Source organism: Geotrypetes seraphini, chromosome 1 (genome assembly GCF_902459505.1).
Source record: "Geotrypetes seraphini chromosome 1, aGeoSer1.1, whole genome shotgun sequence".
Lineage (NCBI taxonomy): Eukaryota > Metazoa > Chordata > Amphibia > Gymnophiona > Dermophiidae > Geotrypetes > Geotrypetes seraphini.
This window is the reverse complement of record NC_047084.1, coordinates 130,740,338-130,761,281: the sequence shown is the minus strand read 5'-3', so window position 1 is coordinate 130,761,281 and position 20,944 is coordinate 130,740,338. Positions and strand designations below refer to the sequence as shown.

Below are 20,944 nucleotides of genomic sequence, written 5' to 3'. Positions count from 1 at the left end.
GATAGAGCCTGGCGGTTTATCAAGTTTTTCATAGGCATAAATGTGTGCAGTAATTAACATTTTAATATGAAATCTCCATCTCCCCTCCCCTTGCATCTCCTTCCTTTTACACTCTCCCTATTACATTTTTTTCCCACTTAAGTTGGTTAAGATTTCAGTTAATAACAATAATAATCATTTATTTTTGTATACCGCCATACCCAGGGAGTTCTAGGCGGTTCACAACAAATAGTTGAATTACATACAGTGCGATTGAAAAAAGAAGAACATAACAAGGCAATCGAAGGGTCAAACTAGTTTACATTGACAATTTAGGTGCAGGAAGGGCTAATACAGAGCACATACGGTATGTACTGTAAGAGAGTACAATTGAATTTATGAGAGGGGGGAACATGCATATTATGAGAGGGAGGGGGCAGGGATCTTGGAAGGGGGGAGGAGGGGGAAAGAGTAAAGAAAGGTGGGCCGTGTTGAGGGGGGGGAGGGGAGAGTTAAGGATTTGGTCTGATGCAAAGAAGAGTGTTCGAACTGTTTTCTAATGTGGAGAGGGGGAGCGTTAAGGATTTGGTCCATTGAAATCCTTAATGCTCCCCTCTTCCGCCTTAACGCTCCCCCTCTCCACATTAGAAAACAGATCGAACACTCTTCTTTGCATCAGACCAAATCCTTAGTGTTGGGTCTTTACAAATGACCAGAAGAGAACAGCTGGAGAGGCAGGAGACAGCAGCCAGAGCGCCGGCGAGTGAAGGAAATCACTCGCTGTATACTCCGACCGCCTCTTCCTGCACTAAAGTCGGGCCTCACCAATCAGGAGCTGCTTCGACACGCAGGTAAGGCCCGACTTTAGTGCATGAAGAGGCGGTCGGAGTATACAGCGAGTGATTTCCTTCACTCGCCAGCGCTCCGGTTGCTCTCTCCTGCCTCTCCCACTGCCCTCTCCAGTCTGCCCCATGAAAAACCGTATTCGCGGTTTTTCAAGATTCGCGGGAGTACTGTAGAACTAAAAAAGACACTAAAATGGGTTTCTTAATAAACAGAGATGCTTCCTAATACATTATTCTGCTGTTCACATTGTTTTGCTCTTTTTAATAAAAAGAGCAGGGACAACCAAAACTGAAAGAAGCAGCTAAAACAGCTGTGTTCATTTGGACATTTGCTAGCTAAACCTCTCATGGCAGTGAGATCACGGAAGGGACTGGAAACAAAGGCAGGCATTGTTTCAGAGTTGAAAGGATGAAGTGCTGTAATTTGTTCCTACACGGATTCATATAGGGCTAATAACAGAGATGGTAACCTTGGCTGCAGAGAAAACAAAATTTGATTAGCACTTGGATGGGAGAATAGGGACCATAGAAGCCGTCCACACGGCACAATTTCTGCACTATAATTTTTTTTAAAAAGCAAAGCACAAGAGCAGACCAAGAAACCCAAAAGTACCTGACGTGGCCACGTTTCACACAAAGGCTATATCAGACTTGAAGGGACCTGGAAAATCAGTCTGTTCTATCCAGAGTTGCATTTTTTTAAGTTCAATAATTTTATTGAATATTATAAGTAATATACAGAAAGCAGTTCAAATACATAAAAATTGAATAAGAAATAGTGATGTAGAACAAAAGAAATCATAATTGCAGTCATTTGCATATAATAGATTAGTAAGAAGAGTTCAGAGTATTTGAAACTGCTAAGAAAAGAAATAGAGAGGATAGAGAAGCAAAGAGGATGAAATAAAAAGAAAAAAGAGAGATGAAGAAAGAGAGAGAGAAAAAGAGAGAGAGGCAAAAGTGTCTACAAGGTAGAATGAACATATGAATCTAAGAATGACCAAGGTGATTTATTTCGCATCAAATTTGTAGAATATCATGTTCTTTTCATATGCATATGATTCGAATTTGTGGTACATGCTCAAGGAGTTCCACCAGAAGGTGTAGTCTAATAGTGCGGGTGACTTCCAATTTTTCAAAATGAGCATAAGAGCTGTCACAAACATGGTGTCAATAAGTTTAGGAGGACAGTTAGATAATGCAAAACAAGGGTGTTGAGAACGAAGGATTATAATATCTATGGAGATATCTTCTGAACATTTGGTAATAGATTTTATGGTGTCCCAGATACAAATCCAAAAGGAATGAACCATAGTGCAGTGAAGAAGCATGTGATCAAGAGTTCCAGGCTCTTTCAAACAGTTCCAACAAGTAGGATCTTGTTTCAGTTTCGCTTTCCACATTCAAAATGGAGTCCATACTGCATTCCACATAACAAAGAACATCGATTGCGAAACTCTTGAGGATAATAGAGGACGATTTGTAGATGACCAGAAGAGTTCCCAATCTATTTCAGAAAGCGTGGTCTTTAGAATAGAGCCCCAATGGTTCATGGATTGAGGTGTGAAGGTGAAGGTATGATCTCTTAAGATACTATAAAAAAGAGATATCGCCTTACCTTTCAGTAAAGCCAAAGTAGACCAGTGCCGAATAGTTTGTTGAGAGGTCATAAAGTCAGGGTGCATTTGCACATTAGATAATATTCCAGTAAGTATAAGCCATTGAGGATATACAGAGGATGAGAGTGAGTTTACAGAACAAAAAGTATCAAATGGGATAAATGAAGTAGAGGAAATCAATTGATGAACAAACCACACACCCGCCCGCTGCCACTTCTTCCATGAAAGGGATCTACCCTTATTTTGAATTTTAGAATTATTCCAAAGGGATTTTATTCCCGCTTTATCTGTCCTGGTGGGGTAGAATAGCCTCCATTAAAATGACCTTAGCCCCACAAATTAATTATATTCTATCCATGCTTCCCCTTCTCTGCCATAAACCGCTCTTCCATTGGCTTAATATGAAAATTTCTGAATTTATTTGGAACAAGAAAAAACCTCGTATCGCTCTTGCCAAGCTGAAGGCCTCTAAAATTAAAGGTGGCTTAAATTTACCTGATTTTTATTATTATTACATCGCATCCTTAGCCAAATACGGAGCTCACTGGATTGTTGACTCTTATCCACAAGATCAACCAGCATGGTTTGAAATGGAATGCTTTTTATGTGCACCACTACACATTTCTTGCTTCCTTACAGTGTCGATACCTAGACACTTGAGAAAGTATTCTTTGCTGAGTGCAACGCAACATGCTTTTCAACTATTAGACGCAGCGGCTGAGATCTCTGTTGCTGAAGGCCCACTCATGTCCCTTTGGAATAATTCTAGAGTTGCATTTTTTTAAAAACTTTATTTAGGTCAACTTGAAACAACGTTCAATCAATGAACAACAGTCACTGCACAAGCGTATCAGCAACATCAATAACAAAACTCAGCAAAACACTGCTATGGCACGAAATGATTGCAAAACCAGAACACTAAGGGCCTGATTAACAAAGCCGCACGGTAACAGCCCCGAAGCCCTTTAAATCTCTATGGGCTTCGGGGCCGTTACCACGCGGCTTTGTAAACAGGCCCTAAAAGATGTTCTAAAGCATTATGTCACACTGTCCTGCAAAGAAAAATACTCTGTCATTTTCTTCTGGTCTGCATTTTGATACTATATCACCGGCACGCCACGCGCCTTGTAGGCGGAGCCTTCGTGTCCATTATAGCCAAAGGAAACTACAGTTAAAAGCGGATCTGGGGACCAAATTGGTTGTCCATTATATCCGAAAGTCTGTTATATGCGAGTCCGCTATATGCGATGATTTTCTGTATGTTTATAATAGCGCACGGCCAGGACCAGCGGACCTCATCCGCTATAGGTGAGGTTCTGTTATAAGCGAGTCCGTTATAACGAGATTATACTGTACCTATCATTTCTATAGCACAGACAGACACACGCAGTGCTGTACATTAAACCCACAAGAGACAATCCCTGTTCAAAAGAGCGTGCAATCTATAAGTCATTATGACAGCTTTGGCTCTTCCTCTGACGTTACTTTCTAGGCATGGGTCCAGGAAATAACACCAGAGGAAGAGCTGATGATGGTGTGAGCAGCAGTTTGGCGCTGCTGCTCACGCCGGGAACGTTAACTAAGTGCTGGGGAGGGAAGGGGGCGAGTGTGCAAAGTAGTGGAGGGTGGAGAAAGAGCAGGGAGATAGAGAGGAGGATGTGTGCTGGCACCCCACCAAGATGGGGCCTGGGCGGTACAGATAAGAGACAGCTTAGAGGATGGAGGGATGGAGTATAGGGAGAGATTGGAGAGATACTGAGGAGCTGCAGAGCGAAGGCACTTGTAAGTCAATAAGAGGAGTTTGAGCTGTAGGTGGAAACAGGAAGCCAATGAAGTGATTTGAAGAGAGGGGTCATGTGAGCATAATGACCCTGGCGGAATACGAGGCATGCAGCCGCATTCTGAACAGGTTGAAGGGGAGAGAGATGGTTTAGCGGAACACCTGTGAGAAGCAAGTTGCAGTAGTCTAGCGTGGATAAGGGTCTTAGCGTTGGGCTCTGAATGGAAAGTCCGGATTTTAGCGATGTTGCAGAGAAAGAAATGACAGGTTTTGGCGGCCTGTTGAATGTGTTAACACGGGGTGTCAAACTCAATTACATAAGGGCCTGAAATCTAAAACACAGGCTAAGTCGCAGGCTGAATTTTTTATTAAGACACTTAGTCTTAGTAGAAGTATAGATCCTTCCTCGTCCTGAGATGCCATTCCAGCCATTCACCTGGTTATTTTCACCTCATAGATGTTACCATACTTAATCCCAACTTTATTCAAATAGTCATTCTAGGCAGAGGCAACGGAACGCCCCCAGACCCCACCCCCATAATAGTACTAATTGTAATACAATTTTTTCCATTCATTTTTCCTATATACACACAATATAATCTTACTAGTCTTATAGCCCGTTACATTAACGGGTGCTAGAATATATGTGTGTGTCTCTCTCTTTATTTCTTTTTTTCTCTCTCTCTCCTTAGCCGCTTTCTTTCTTTCTGTCTTTCTTTTTCCTTGGCTGTCCATCACCACCCCTTGCCTGCTCCCCCTGTCCATTCTCCCTTCCTTTTACCTCTCCTGTGTCCACCACCACCCCTTCACAGCTCTCCTTATGCAGCAGCAGCCCTTCTCCCTTTGTTTTAGCTGCCCCCTGTCCAGCAGCACCTTCCTTCTCCCCCTGTCCAACATTAGGCCTCCGTTCCTTTTTCTTCACCCACCCCCTGTCCATCAGCACCTCTTTCCTTCTCCCCCTGTCCAACATTAGGCCTCCGTTCCTTTTTCTTCACCCACCCCCTGTCCATCAGCACCTCTTTCCTTCTCCCCCTGTCCAACATTAGGCCTCCGTTCCTTTTTCTTCACCCACCCCCTGTCCATCAGCACCTCTTTCCTTCTCCCCCTGTCCAGCAGTAGGCGTCCCTTCCTTTTTCTCCCCCCCCCTCCTCCTTCTTATCCCTATGATACAGTTACCTTGCTCTGCCCCTGATCAGAGGTTCCCGACAGCCGCCCAGTTGCACCCATTGGAAAAGTTCCCTCTGCGGCATCCCGCACCCCTCCTGACACGACTCCCGCTGTCTTTCTTTCTGTCTGTCTCTGTCCCTGGCCCTCTTTGTCTGTTTGTATATCTCCCTGCACCTGTGTCTTTCTTCTTGTCTTTCTGTCTCCCTTCCTTCCTCTGTCTGTCTGTCCAAAGCAGCATTTCCTCCCCCTCCATTTCCCTCCCCCCATACCAGTTCCCTGTGCACCTGCCGCTGTGTCTTTCTTCTTGTCTTTCTGTCTCCCTTCCTCCCTCTGTCTGTGTGTGCAAAGCAGCATTCCCTCCCCCTCCATTTCCCTCCCCCCACACCAGCTCTCTGTGCAGCAGCATTATTGTTTCCTCTACCCCCTTTCACTTCCCACAGTTGCGACTACAAACGCGGGCCCGAGTCCTTTGCCGGCGGCCCCCCCTTTCCCTTCCCTTCCCGCGGGTCCGAGTACACATGGCGATTCAAGCAGCGTGTCCACCAGTCTTCACACGCTGCTTTGGGCCCTTCTACTGGCCTGATTTACTCTGGCACATCCGGAGCAAATCAGGGTAGTAGAAGGGCCCGAAGCAGCATGTGACACGCTGCTTAAATCGCCAGTTGGGGCCACGGTAAGGGAAGGGGGGGGCGGCGGAAATCTTCTTCTACCTTGCCTCTCCTCCACCGTCGGGAGTCAGCGCCAGAAGCTTTAACGACTGGTGGTTCGGCGTTGAAACAATCCGGCGCCTCTTTGAAAACTGTGACGCCGCTGGAGCCGGGAGACGACGGAGAGGGCAGGGGGTGAGCCGCGCATACGCACTTCCTAGCTACAGCTCTCAGAAAACGGACCCACGCTTAGGAAGTGCGCATGCGCGGCTTACCGTTTTATTATATTAGATTAACAACATATAATAGTTAACCACACAAAGCACACTGTATGCTTCTCAACAGTCATTCGTACCTGAACACAGATAGCCCTATGCAAATACAGGACCACAAACTAAAAGTTCTAATATATACAAACGAAGCCCTAAGATGTAAGACTATGCATGCAGTATAACCCCAGTGCAAAATGTAGACAGCAGATGTAAATTCTCAAAACTGACACAATTCAATCACTAAATTGAAAATAAAATAATTTCCCCTACCTTCGTTGTCTGGTGGTTTTGCTTTTCAAACCATTTTTTCCCAGTCTCTGGCTGCACTTCCTTCTGTCTGTGCTCTTAACTGTGTTTCCAGGGCCTTCTTATCCTTTAACTGTTTTTCTCTTCTTCAACTTTCTGCCCTACATCGATCTTTGGCATTAACTTTTAACATTCAACTTTCTTCCATTTTTCTGCTTTCTTCTCAAAATAGATTTACTTCTCTATGTCTTCCCTTCCCATCTAACAAGGAAAGTGGAGAGGGACTGATTCTTCAAACTTTCAAAAACTACAAGAACGAGAGGGCACGGATTCAGAACCAATGCTAGGAAGTTCTTATTCACCCAAAAGGTGGTGGACACGTGGAATGCGCTTCCAGAGGGTGTGATAGGACAGAGTACGGTATTGGGGTTCAAGAAGGGATTAGACAATTTCATGAAGGAAAAGGGGATAAAAGGGTATAGATAGAGGATTACTATGCAGGTCTTGGACCTGATGGGCCGCCGTGTGAGCGGACTGCTGGGCACGATGGACTTCTGGTCTGACCCAGCAGAGGCACTGCTTATGTTCTCATGTTAGAACAAGTGGGGAGTGGGATAGAATATGTCAACCTTGAGACAATCTTTTATTTCTATAAATTCAAAATAAATACGGAAACACATGTATAAAACGTCTTATGAACGTGATGTCCTTTTGTTGAAAGGATCCAATTGATGACCCTTGTTCTTTCTTTGTTGGATTTTATGTGGGGTTTCTGTTCCCTTAACTTTGTGTCGATTTCTCTGGGTTAATTTTAAGTTTATTTTCAGTAAGCCAATTTGCTATGTGTATCAGATTCTAATTAACAGATGTGATTTCAGAGGAGAATCAGATGTGATTTCAGAGGAGAATCAGAGTCCATAGTATAAAGAATTTAAATATCATCAGCGTATACGAACATCGTAAAACCACGCGATTGAGCTAGAGTAAGAAGTGGAGCAAGGAAGATGTTAAATAAGATCGGTGATAATATTGATCCTTGAGGAAGACCAATATTTGAACTAAAAGGTACAGATTTCAAATCTCCTGTTATTACTCTAGTTGGACGTTTATCCAAGTATGAACCAAACCATCTCCTTAATACCTATCTCTTGTAATCAAACTACAGTAGTAGTAACGAATGACTGACTTTGTCAAAAGCTGATGGCAGATCTAATGATATAATCAGAACCTTTTTGAAATGATCAAAAGCCCTGGGAATAAAGGAAGTAATTTCAATTAAGGTAATCTCTGTACTATGATGATGGTAAAACCCTGTCTAATGAGGATGAGGTACATTCATTTTGGTCACGAAATCTTGTAATTACATATGTATAATTGCTTCTATAATTTTTGACAAAATTGGAAGATTAGCTATCGGACTTTTTGATGATATGTTCTTGAATTTTGGCCTCAATATTTCCATTCTTCTGTAAACCTACCTGTTTGAAGACTATTCACTTTCATTTGTTATATAAAAGGAAGTAGCCATGTACGAGACTTCTTGAGTAATGTAGATGGAATTGGATCTGATGGAGCCATAGTCATATTAAGGCTCAATATAATTCTAGACAGATGGTCCAGAGATGGTTTGTTAAAATTCGCCATACTGCTTCTTACTCTTAAATCTTCATCTGAGTCAAGTATGTTGGACTTCTTTGATGTGGTGCCAGGAATTGTCTGTTTTATTGTATTAATTTTATTTTGATAATATTCCATTACATTTTGTGCAAATGGCATTTCATTATTTTTAGGTTTTGTCATGTGATACGTTGTTAGAGATTTAAATATTTTATATAATACCACGGTATTTGGTTCTCTCTTAATTTTTTTGAGAGTAATTGGATTTCTTGCAAGCAATAGCTGTTGTCTTATAAGAAAGCAGTGTATTCTGGGAGCGATCGCGATGCCATTTGCGTTCTGCTTCTTTTATCTGTCTCTTCAGACAAAGTAGTTCTTGGGTGAGTCTTTTGTACTTATTCACTAACTATCAAAGGTACGCATTCACCCAAAGATGATTTAAGTCTTTCATTCCAGATAACTGTTTGTTCTTGTAATGAAAGAGATTTAGATTCTAGATTTAACGGAGATTTGTTCAGTAAAGTATTGGATGCAATTTTACTAAAATCCCTATTGATTGTTTATAGTTCAATAATGGTGTAGGACCCGAAGATGAAAGATAGAATGTGATAAGAACATAAAAATAGCCTTACTGGGTCAGACCAAAGGTCCATCAAGCCCAGTAGCCATGTACATGGCCAAAACCCAAGGAGCAGCAACATTCCATGCTACCAATCCAGGGCAATCAGTGGCTTCCCCCATGTCTTTCTCAATACCAGACTATTAACTTTTCCTCCGGGAAATTGTCCAAACCCTTCTTAAAACCAGCTACGCTATCTACTGGCAATGCGTTCCAGAACTTAACTATTCTCTGAATGAAAAAAATTTCCTCCTATTGGTTTTAAAAGTATTTCCCTGTAACTTCATCGAGTGTCCCTTAGTCTTTGTAATTTTTGACGGAGTGAAAAATCGATCCACTTGTACCCATTCTACTTCACTCAGGATTTTGTAGACTTTAATCATATCTGTCCTCAGCATCTCTTTTCCAAGCTGAAAAGAACTAACCTTTTAAGTCTTTCCTCATATGAGAGGAGTTCCATCCCCTTTCTCATCTTGGTTGCTCTTTTTTGAACCTTTTCTAATGCCGCTATATCTTTCTTGAGATAAGGAGACCAGAATTGAACGCAATACTCTAGGTGAGGTCGCACCATGCAGCGATACAGGGGCATTATAGCATTCTAAGAGGTTCTTTTATTAAGCTGTGGTAGGGGTTTAACACGCGTTAAACCGCCTGCCGCGTTCGCTGCTAACGCCTGCATTGAGCAGGCGTTAGTTTTTTAGCTGGCTGCGGGGGTTAGCACGTGATGAAATGTCTGACGCGCTAACCCTGCTAAGACCCCTTAGTCTTGTTAACCATTCCTTTTTAAATAACTCCTAGCATCTTGTTTGCTTTTGTGGCTGCTGCCACACATTGGGCAAAAGGTTTGATCGTAATGTCTACAATGACACCCAGATCCTTTTCTTGCGCTGACCCTCAAGGTGGACCCTAGCATACAGTAACTGTGATTTGAGTTATTCTTCCCAATGTGCATCACTTTGCATTTGTCCACATTAAATTTCATCTGCCACTTGGACACCCAGTCTTCCGATTTCCTAAGGTCTGCCTGCAATTTTTCCTCAATCTTTGAACAGTTTAGTGTCATCTGCAAATTTAATCACCTCACTCATCATTCCAATTTCCAGATCATTTGTAAATAAGATAAATAGCACCGGTCCCAGTATAGATCCCTGTGGCACTCCACTGTTTACTCTCCTCCACTGAGAAAAATGACCATTTAACCCTACCCTCTGTTTTCTATCTGATAACCAATTCCTAATCCACAACTGAACTATAATTTTCTCAGGAGCCTCTCATGAAGTACTTTGTCAAAAGCTTTCTGAAACTCTAGATACACTACATCAATGAGTGGTTGCTCCATGGTAGGATATGTAAATTAATATCATGAATAAAGTGATTAGGTAGTTGGTTAGATAAAATTTGGCCCAAAGAATGACCTGCTTTATGAGTAAGTTCTTGAACATGCATATTAAGGCCCAATCAGTAACAAATGTACTAAAATCTTTAGTTATTGATGTTTCGGTGTTGTTGAATTGTATATTAAAATCTCCTAATATAAAGGATAGTAGGTATTTAAACACAAATTCCTGAAGGTGTCTAATAGAATAGTTAGATACAGGAGGAGGAAGATATAAAATAAGTCTTTCTATTGAAAGGTGTAAATTGAAGAGTCTCTATCAGATCATTCCAAAAAAGAGAAATGTTATCTATCTGTATTTGAGGGGAGAAAAGGATCGCAACGCCTCCTCCCCTATATGATGGTCAATTATTTAAATGATCTCGATAACCTGTTGGAACAGCTTGGTTTAAATAGGCTGCACCCGATTCTGTTAGCCATGTTTCTAGCAGACAGCACAGATCTAATTTGTGAGTAAGAATCAGATCTCGTATCACATGGGATTTATTCATAATTGAACCTCAATTCAGTAATGCCATAGAGACAGAAATAATAATAACTTTATTTTTCTATACCGCCATAGTCAACTGACTTCTAGGCGGTTCACATAGAAAGAAGGCTGGACAATCAGCGAATTACTCAATGTAAGAAGAAGGAAGTTACATAATAATTAGGGAAGCATAGGGAAGGAATACATGAGAGAAAGAAATTACATAATGCATTAGGGTTATAAGGGGAAAGAATATCTGAGAGAGGTCATCTGATTAGGCAAGGAATTTGGGGCCACTAAGGACATGGGAAGGAAGGAGGGAGGGAATAGAAAGGGACAATTGTTGGGCCTGAGTGCAGAAAGAAAGAAATGAAAGAAAGGATACACAGTCAATTAATAGATGTCCCCTTTTGATGAAAAAAATAAATGGTCACGTTACCTCTGATTTACTTTTTCTGCAGCAGAGTCGGCAGCTGCGCTGAGGTGCAGGAAGGTCCCGTGGTGACTCATCTGCCGGCTCTGCTCCGGAAGAAGTAAGTTGCCACAACTCCCTGCGTCTGCCGGGTCCACACCCTCCGACGTAACTTACTTCTTCCAGAGCAGAGCCAGCAGACGAGTCATCGCGGGACCTTCCAGCATGCGGCTGCTGTGTCCACTCCAGAGCATGTACGTCAGAGTGGGGTGGACTGGCAGCCGGCAGCTACAGTCATCGTGGGACCTTGCTGAATGAAGGGAGAGAAAGGAACAAGATTGCTGGAATGGAAGAGTGGTGGAGGGAAAGAAAGGGGGCAGGGTGTTATGGAAGGGTGGTGCTGATGTACAGAGAATTGATGTACAGAGAAAGGGGAGAGACATAAGGGGGAAGGATATTGGAGGGAAAGAAAGGGGGCAGATGCTGATTGAAGAGGGGTGGATGGCGAGAGAAAGGGCAGACATTGGATGGTAGTGGGGAGTCTATGCTGGATGGAAGTGCAGATGGGAGAGATAAGGGAGCAAATGCAGGAAGGAAATGGGAGGAGAGAAAGAGGGGAGCAGACGCTGGATGGAAGTGGACAGAGAGAGAAGGTACTAGATGGAAGGGTTGGAGAAAGAGGGTACACGATGGAAGGAGGGGATAAATAAAAGGAGGGCACATGATGGGGAGAAAAGGATTTAATTAGGGAAACACTGGAGGGGGTGAGGGAAAGAGGTGGCAAGCTTTAGATAGACAGTAAAAAAGGACATTGATGAGAGGGTAGTAAGAACGTAATCTAGACAGATGCAGAAAATAAATTGAAAAGGAAAATGAGGGAAAAAAGGGAAAGGGATTGCAGAGGAGAGGTGTGGGAGAGGGAAGGAGAGGAGAGAGATGCCAGACCAATGGGGGTGAAAGGAGAGATGGAAGGGGGAGGCATACAGTTTCTGGAAGGGGCATAGAAGGAGAGAAGATGCCATATAGGGGAAGAGAGACGGCAGACAGTGGATGGAAGCAAGAGAGTTACAAGAAGATGAGGAAAGCAGAAACCACAGAAGGCAAAGGTAGAAAAAAATTTTCTATTTATTTATTGCTTTAGGAGACATGTTTCTGTGGTGCACTGTATGCAGAGTTCAGCTTCTTACTGGTTCAATTTAATCTTTGTCTATGTATTTCTATTTTATCCCCCCTTTTACAAAACTGTGGAGCGTTTTTTAGCACCAGCCGTGGTGGTAGCAGCTCTGATGCCCAGAATTCTATGAGTGTCAGAGCTGTTACCACCGTGGCTAAAATCCACACTACAGTTTTGTAAAAGAGGGAGGGGTTAGTTTGTGATTACATATTCCATACTAGGCGAAGGTGTTTTCTGTGTTCTGTGTGTTCGAAAGACATGGTTTTTTTGTTAGGATTGACTGCAGGACTGATCTGTACTAGTCTAGCTTGTTTAGTTTTATAATGGGTGTATTGATGTACTGCTCACTGCATATGTAAGATGCTGCCTTTTCCTAGGTACTCATGTGTGACATGTGGCTTATTACTAAAAATCATGTTTTTCGTACAGATTGGGGGGGGGGGGTCAAAAAATGATGGGCCCCGGGTGTCACATATGCTAGGTACGCCACTGGCCTCACCAATCAGGAGCTGCGTGTCAAAGCAGCTCCTGATTGGTGAGACCTGACTTTAGTACAGGAAGAGGCGGTCGGAGCATACTGCAAGTGATTTCCTTCACTCACCGGCGCTCCGGCTGCCCTCTCATATCTCCCCTGCTAAAAATCATATTTGCGGTTTTTCACCATTCGTGGGGGTTTCTTGAACGGAACCCCCGTGAATATCAGGGGAGTACTGTATTCCTCTCCTGACCAAAATATTAAGAGTCTATCATATCTGCTCAGCTTTCATATCTAGAGAGATTTTCCATTCTTTTACCTTGCCAATATGATTTCAGCCCTAATTTCAGTACCGAATCTCTATTGGTCTCATTAATCTCAAAGGTTCAACAACTACATTCATGTAATAAGTTTGCAATTCTATTACAATTTGATCTATCTGTGGCCTTTGATGACATTTACCAAGATTAATTGATCTACCAACTTTCTAAGATAGGTATTGATTCTATAGTCTTACATGGAACGCGCTGCCGGAGGATGTGATAGGCAGAAGTACGCTACAGGGCTTCAAAGAAGGTCTGGACAGGTACCTGGAGGACAAAGGGATTGAGGGGTACAGATAGGAGTAGAGGTAAGGTTATAGGGACAGGATTAGAGGTAAATTACAAAATTAGTCAGAAACCACTGTTCAGGCAGTGGCCTGATGGGCCGCCACGGGAGCGGACCGCTGGGCAGGATGGACCTCTGGTCTGCCCCAGCGGAGGCAACTTCTTATGTTCTTATATTCTTAATCCTGCTCATAAACTGTTAATATAAATGGCACCATATCATCTTCTTGGAAGCCGTTATGCAGAGTTCCGCAGGGATCACCTCTGTCCCCTATTCTTTTCAACATCTATATGTCTATCTTGAAGCTTTTCTATTTATTCCCCTTTGAAATACTGTATACATATGCAGATGACATCTTTGTCCTTCTCGAGATAGACTCGAATCTTACTAACCTCATTGAGAATGCATATAATAGAATGCATAATGAAACTTCAATCTTGGGCCCTTGCTCTTCAAATGAAGCTGAATGAGTCCAAAACAAAACTACTGTGGCTTGGCCCAAAATTAGATCAGCTACTTCCGTTCATTACATTACCTTCTGGATCTTCACTGCAGATTGAATTCTCAAGTAAAATTTTAGGTGGCATTATAGACTCAGCACTTTCATTTAATCACCCTTTTAATTCTCTGGTTTAAAAAAAATTTTTTTAGTCTCCATATGTTGAGGAACATTTTGCTGTCCTTTTACAATCAATCATTCTTTCGAGGTTGGATTATTGTATTTCGGTCTATTTAAGCCTGACCAAGAAAAGACTTCAGCAGATCCAGAATACTGCAGCTAGGTGGCTCTTTGCAAAAAGCAAATTTGACCAGGTTTCTCCACTCTTGTTACAACTCCACTGGCTCCCAGTAATTTCTAGGGCCTACTTTAAATGTGCCTGCCTAACTTTTAAGATCGTGCATGCCACTCTTCCCCCTTTAATTCCTCTATCTTGGAATTCTGTGAGACCAGATCTATCCAAAAGTTCAAATTATTTTTCCCCTCACTAAAAGGCATTATCCACTTTCCTTTTAATTTTTTTTGTAAATCGTGTCGAGCTTTATCTTTATAGAGAAGAAGCGGTATATAAGCTTAAGGTTTAGTTTACTGTATTATTCTCTGGGGCAAACTGTTTCACAAAGAGATTTCCTGTCCCCTCAGCCGTTCTCCATGAGGACAGCCCCATCACTCTCTGGTCTCTCACATCACCACTGGGCCCTCCTGGTCACCCCCAGGGTCTATCGGGCAGGCTGGTCTAACAGGCTTACCGAGGGTTAGATCAGAGACCAGTATTCCTCCCCTCGAGAGTTGCCTGGCTCCAGAAGGCCATTTTCTCTCTATGCGGAAAGCATCCTGCTGGCTTTTGCTATTGCCTTGTTCCTCTGGGAGGGAAAGACAACAATTCTAGGCCTGAACTCCTAACAGAGGCTAGTTTAAATAACCCACATTGCAGCCAGTTTTCAATAATAAACTAACCACCATGTTCTTGTTTGAAAATCAGCAGCTGTAAAGTAGACACATTCAATTTGCCCAGGTACTCACACCTGCTGTTTGCATAGAGGGCGGGCAAAGTTAAAATAGTGCACACACATTGAAAATCAAGTGTACACACATTATTTTCCTCCCCAGACATAAACATCCCCAGGCGCACCTCTTTTTAACCGAGATAAAAGTATGCAGTCAGCTGAAGCCCACATGTCTCTACAGCAGGGGTGCACAACTTCGGCCCTCGCCAGGCCAGGTTTTCAGGATTTCCCCAATGAATATGCATGAGATCAATCTGCATACAATGGAAGCAGTACTGGCAAATAGATCTCATGCAAATTCACTGGGGAAATCCTGGATTCGGCCCTCGAGGACCTGAGTTGTGCACCTCTGCTCTACAGCCAGATAGGGGAATTGCAGGCCATTTGACCCATGACTTTGAAATGACTTTGAAAACCATCTTTCCACTGAATAACCAGCTAATTCTTTTCCTCCCCTTCAGGCGCTGTATTAGACGTGGATACTGGGAAAGTGCTGGTGGTCCAAGACAGAAATAAAGTAAGTTTACCTCTGGGTTAATCTTAAGCCTTTACCATGTATTCATTAACGTTTAACAGAAAATGAAGCCATTTAAAATTTTTTAATGTTATATATTAACCAGAACCTCTCCAAATGTAAACTTAAACCATTCCTTTTGAAAGGCGCCTTCTCAGTTTGACTCTATTCTCCCAGAGCCCTAACAGCTTCTTTGTAGTCGGCAGTAGCGAACTGAAACGCTTCTTTTGAAGCGATTCCCTAACCTAGGGCTCCTTTTACGAAGGTGCGCTAGCGTTTTTAGCCCTGCACGCTAGACCCTAACGAGCTGGCGTTAGCATTCTCCGTATAGCGCAGGGTTTGCGCGCGTGGCAGTGTGCGCTAAAAACGTCAGCGCACCTTCGTAAAAGGAGCCCTTTTGTTTCTTCCCTCCCTTTTAACATTTTATTTTTTTCATTGTATTTAAGCTTTTACCATTTCCCATTTTTCCTTTTTATTCCAGTAAGTCTATTTGTTTTGTCGCCCCCCCCCCCCACACACTATTTACTTTGAAGTTTATATTTTATTTTAACAATATTCTGATAATTGTAAACCGTTTAGGTATGTTTTTGATAAACGGTATATCAAAGATTAAATAAACTTGGAAAGACCTCAGAGATATTAATGGTCATAAGAACATAAGCAATGCCTCCACTGGGTCAGACCTGAGGTCCATCATGCCCAGCAGTCTGCTCACACGGCGGCCCAACAGGTCCAGGACCTGTCCAGTAATCCTCTATTTATACCCTTCTATCCCCTTTTCCAGCAGGAAATTGTCCAATCCTTTCTTGAACCCAGTACCGTACTCTGCCCTATTACGCCCTCTGGAAGCGCATTCCAGGTGTCCACCACACGTTGAGTAAAGAAGAACCTCCTAGCATTCATTTTGAATCTGTCCCCTTTCAACTTTTCCGAATGCCCTCTTGTTCTTTTATTATTCGAAAGTTTGAAGAATCTGTCCCTCTCTACTCTCTCTATGCCCTTCATGATCTTGTAAGTCTCTATCATATCCCCTCTAAGTCTCCTCTTCTCCAGGGAAAAGAGTCCCAGTTTCTCCAATTTTCTCTATCTCTCTCTCTCTCTCTCTCTCTATTTCTTTCTCTCTCTCTCTCGATTTCTTTCTCTCTCTCTCTCTATTTCTCTCTGTCTCCCTTTCTCTCTCACTTTCTGTCCCTCTCGACTCTCTCTATGCCCTTCATGATCTTGTAAGTCTCTATCATATCCCCTCTAAGTCTCCTCTTCTCCAGGGAAGAGTCCCAGTTTCTCCAATCTTTCTCTCTCTCCCTTTCTCTTTCTCTCTCTCTATTTCTCTCTGTCTCCCTTTCTCTCTCTCTTTCTGTCCCTCTCGAATCTCTCTATGCCCTTCATGATCTTGTAAGTCTCTATCATATCCCCTCTAAGTCTCCTCTTCTCCAGGAAAAAGAGTCCCAGTTTCTCCAATTTTCTCTCTCTCTCTCTCTCTCTATTTCTTTCTCTCTCTTTCTGTCTCCCTTTCTCTCTCTCTTTCTGTCCCTCTCTACTCTCTCTATGCCCTTCATGATCTTCTAAGTCTCTATCATATCCCCTCTAAGTCTCCTCTTCTCCAGGGAAAAGTCCCAGTTTCTCCAATCTTTCTCTCTCTCCCTTTCTCTTTCTCTCTCTCTATTTCTCTCTGTCTCCCTTTCTCTCTCTCTTTCTGTCCCTCTCGACTCTCTCTATGCCCTTCATGATCTTGTAAGTCTCTATCATATCCCCTCTAAGTCTCCTCTTCTCCAGGGAAAAGAGTCCCAGTTTCTCCAATTTTCTCTATCTCTCTCTCTCTCTCTCTCTCTCTCTCTATTTCTTTCTCTCTCTCTCTCGATTTCTTTCTCTCTCTCTCTCTATTTCTCTCTGTCTCCCTTTCTCTCTCACTTTCTGTCCCTCTCGACTCTCTCTATGCCCTTCATGATCTTGTAAGTCTCTATCATATCCCCTCTAAGTCTCCTCTTCTCCAGGGAAGAGTCCCAGTTTCTCCAATCTTTCTCTCTCTCCCTTTCTCTTTCTCTCTCTCTATTTCTCTCTGTCTCCCTTTCTCTCTCTCTTTCTGTCCCTCTCGAATCTCTCTATGCCCTTCATGATCTTGTAAGTCTCTATCATATCCCCTCTAAGTCTCCTCTTCTCCAGGAAAAAGAGTCCCAGTTTCTCCAATTTTCTCTCTCTCTCTCTCTCTCTATTTCTTTCTCTCTCTTTCTGTCTCCCTTTCTCTCTCTCTTTCTGTCCCTCTCTACTCTCTCTATGCCCTTCATGATCTTCTAAGTCTCTATCATATCCCCTCTAAGTCTCCTCTTCTCCAGGGAAAAGTCCCAGTTTCTCCAATCTTTCTCTCTCTCCCTTTCTCTTTCTCTCTCTCTATTTCTCTCTGTCTCCCTTTCTCTCTCTCTTTCTGTCCCTCTCGAATCTCTCTATGCCCTTCATGATCTTGTAAGTCTCTATCATATCCCCTCTAAGTCTCCTCTTCTCCAGGAAAAAGAGTCCCAGTTTCTCCAATTTTCTCTCTCTCTCTCTCTCTCTATTTCTTTCTCTCTCTTTCTGTCTCCCTTTCTCTCTCTCTTTCTGTCCCTCTCTACTCTCTCTATGCCCTTCATGATCTTCTAAGTCTCTATCATATCCCCTCTAAGTCTCCTCTTCTCCAGGGAAAAGTCCCAGTTTCTCCAATCTTTCTCTCTCTCCCTTTCTCTTTCTCTCTCTCTATTTCTCTCTGCCTCCCTTTCTCTCTCTCTTTCTGTCCCTCTCTACTCTCTCTATGCCTTTATGATCTTGTAAGTCTCTATCATATCCCCTCTAAGTCTCCTCTTCTCCAGGGAAGAGTCCCAGTTTCTCCAATCTTTCTCTCTCTCCCTTTCTCTTTCTCTCTCTCTATTTCTCTCTGTCTCCCTTTCTCTCTCTCTTTCTGTCCCTCTCGAATCTCTCTATGCCCTTCATGATCTTGTAAGTCTCTACCATATCCCCTCTAAGTCTCCTCTTCTCCAGGGAAGAGTCCCAGTTTCTCCAATCTTTCTCTCTCTCCCTTTCTCTTTCTCTCTCTCTATTTCTCTCTGCCTCCCTTTCTCTCTCTCTATTTCTCTCTGTTTCCCTTTCTCTCTCTCTTTCTGTCCCTCTCTACTCTCTCTATGCCTTTATGATCTTGTAAGTCTCTATCATATCCCCTCTAAGTCTCCTCTTCTCCAGGGAAGAGTCCCAGTTTCTCCAATCTTTCTCTCTCTCCCTTTCTCTTTCTCTCTCTCTATTTCTCTCTGTCTCCCTTTCTCTCTCTCTTTCTGTCCCTCTCGACTCTCTCTATGCCCTTCAAGATCTTGTAAGTCTCTATTATATCCCCTCTGTCTCCTCTTCTCCAGGGAAAAGAGACCCAGTTTCTCCAATCTCTCAGCATATGAGAGGTTTTCCATCCCTTGTAATCGATGGCTACATTATATTAGAGCCTCTTTCTCAATAAGTCTAAAATCCTCCTTTGTTTCCGTCTCTAAAATTAGCTTTTATTTTCTATTTATTCATTAGGGTAGTTAAGTAAAGCGGTTTAAGAAAACTTAACTTTGCTAAACTGCAAGCATACAGGGTTAGTATCATAGTAACATAGTAGATGACGGCAGTTAAAGACCCGAATGGTCCATCCAGTCTGCCCAACCTGATTCAATTTAAATTTTTTTTTTTTTTCTTCTTAGCTATTTCTGGGCAAGAATCCAAAGCTTTACCCGGTACTGTGCTTGGGTTCCAACTGCCGAAATCTCTGTTAAGACTTACTCCAGCCCCTCTACACCCTCTCAGCCATTGAAGCCCTCCCCTGCCCATCCTCCACCAAACGGCCATACACAGACACAGACCGTACAAGTCTGCCCAGTAACTGGCCTAGTTCAATCTTTAATATTATTTTCTGATTCTAAATCTTCTGTGTTCATATAGTAATAGTATAATATAATATAGTATATATAATATATATATAATATATAATATAGTATAATACACTTCCCCCTCCGTATTCGCGGTGGTTAGGGACAGAGCCGGCCCATGAATTTTAAAAAACCGCAAATAATATTCGGGCTGGTTCTACCCCTAACCCCCTCTTCCCCCGGCTATTTTAAGCCCTGAAAGCCCCCCCCCCCTTAAGCCTTACCTGGTGGTCTAGCAGGTTTTCAGGCAGGAGTGATCTTCCCACGCTTCTGCCCCGTGCAGATCGCTCACAGGAAATGGGTGCCTTGAGCTCCTGTAGTCTCTCGAGCCATTTCCTGTGAGCGATCTGCACGGGGCAGGAGCGTGGGAAGATAGCTCCTGCCCCGAAAACCCGCTAGACCACCAGGTAAGGCTTAAGGGGGGGCTTACAGGGCTTAAAATAGCCTGAAAAATGAATATGCATTTTTTGGTTTAAGACCGCGAATAAGCAAATCCGTAGATATGGAATTCACGGAGGGGGACGTGTACTTATTTTTTTCAACCTAGTGGAATTTAGAAAGAATTAAACGACAAGGGCTGAGAGTGTCTGTCCAAGGTCAAAATATGTCTCTGAAAATTTAATCAAAACAAAAAACGGTTAATAGACAAAACCGCCGAAGACAAAGGCGCACGCCGACAACTGAGCGCAAGACGGAAGCGCGCGCTGAAGAAAAAGAGTGTTTTTAGGGGCTCCGAAGGGGGGTTTTGTTGGGGAACCCCCCCACTTTACTTAATACAGATCGCGGCGGCAATGGGGGGGGGGTTGGGGGGTTGTAACCGTCCTCATTATACTGGAAACTTAACTGTTTCCCTGTTTTTTAGGGAAAAAGTGAAGTTTTCAGTGAAATGTGGGCGGTTACAACCCCCTAAGCCCCCCACAACGCCCCCACAACGCGGCGCGATCTGTATAAAGTAAAGTTGGGGGTTCCTCCCCCACACCCTCCATCGGAGCCCTTTAAAACAGTCATTTTCTTCGGCGCGCGCCTCCACATTGCGCTCAGTTGTCTGCGCGCGCCTTTGTCCAGGCGCGTTTATGACCTGACACCCAAAAAATCAATCCAACCTATCTGCAGAACAAAGGAGAAGAACAAGGAGAAAAACTGCAGAAACGATGTGCAAGGTATGAAAGTCTAATCTTTATTGAAAAAAATGCAATGTAGCATTCCAAACAAATGGTTCTCTTGTGTGAGTACACAGGACCCAACGCGGTCCGTGCTTTGGAAAACACTCCTTCCTCAGGGGTTCTATGGGAAGATTGTGATAAGGAGAATGTGAGATGTTCAAATTTTCAAAACATAAAAGAACAAGAGGGCATTCGGAAAAATTGGAAGGGGATAGATTCAAAACAAATGCTAGGAAGTTTTTCTTTACTCAGCGGGTGGTGGATACCTGGAATGCGCTTCCAGAGGACGTAATAGGGCAGAGTACGGTACTGGGGTTTAAGAAAGGATTGGACAATTTCCTGTTGGAAAAGGGGATAGAGGGGTATAGATAGAGGATTACTGCACAGGTCCTGGACCTGTTGGGCCGCCGCGTGAGCGGACTGCTGGGCACGATGGACCTCGGGTCTGACCCGGCAGAGGCATTGCTTATGTTCTTATATTCTTATGTAGATTGGATGGAAGTAGTGTATGCACA

The 20,944-nt window shown here is 43.1% G+C and overlaps 1 protein-coding gene across 1 annotated transcript in view; it reads left to right on the top strand.

The window, feature by feature from the left end:
• NUDT6 (nudix hydrolase 6) overlaps positions 1 to 20,944 on the top strand; it is a 102,533-nt gene that overhangs the window by 36,178 nt on the left and 45,411 nt on the right. Inside the window, exon 3 of the mRNA XM_033938675.1 lies at positions 15,294 to 15,349. Coding sequence (XP_033794566.1) covers positions 15,294 to 15,349 — 56 coding nt within the window. The remainder of the gene's footprint in view (positions 1 to 15,293; positions 15,350 to 20,944) is intronic.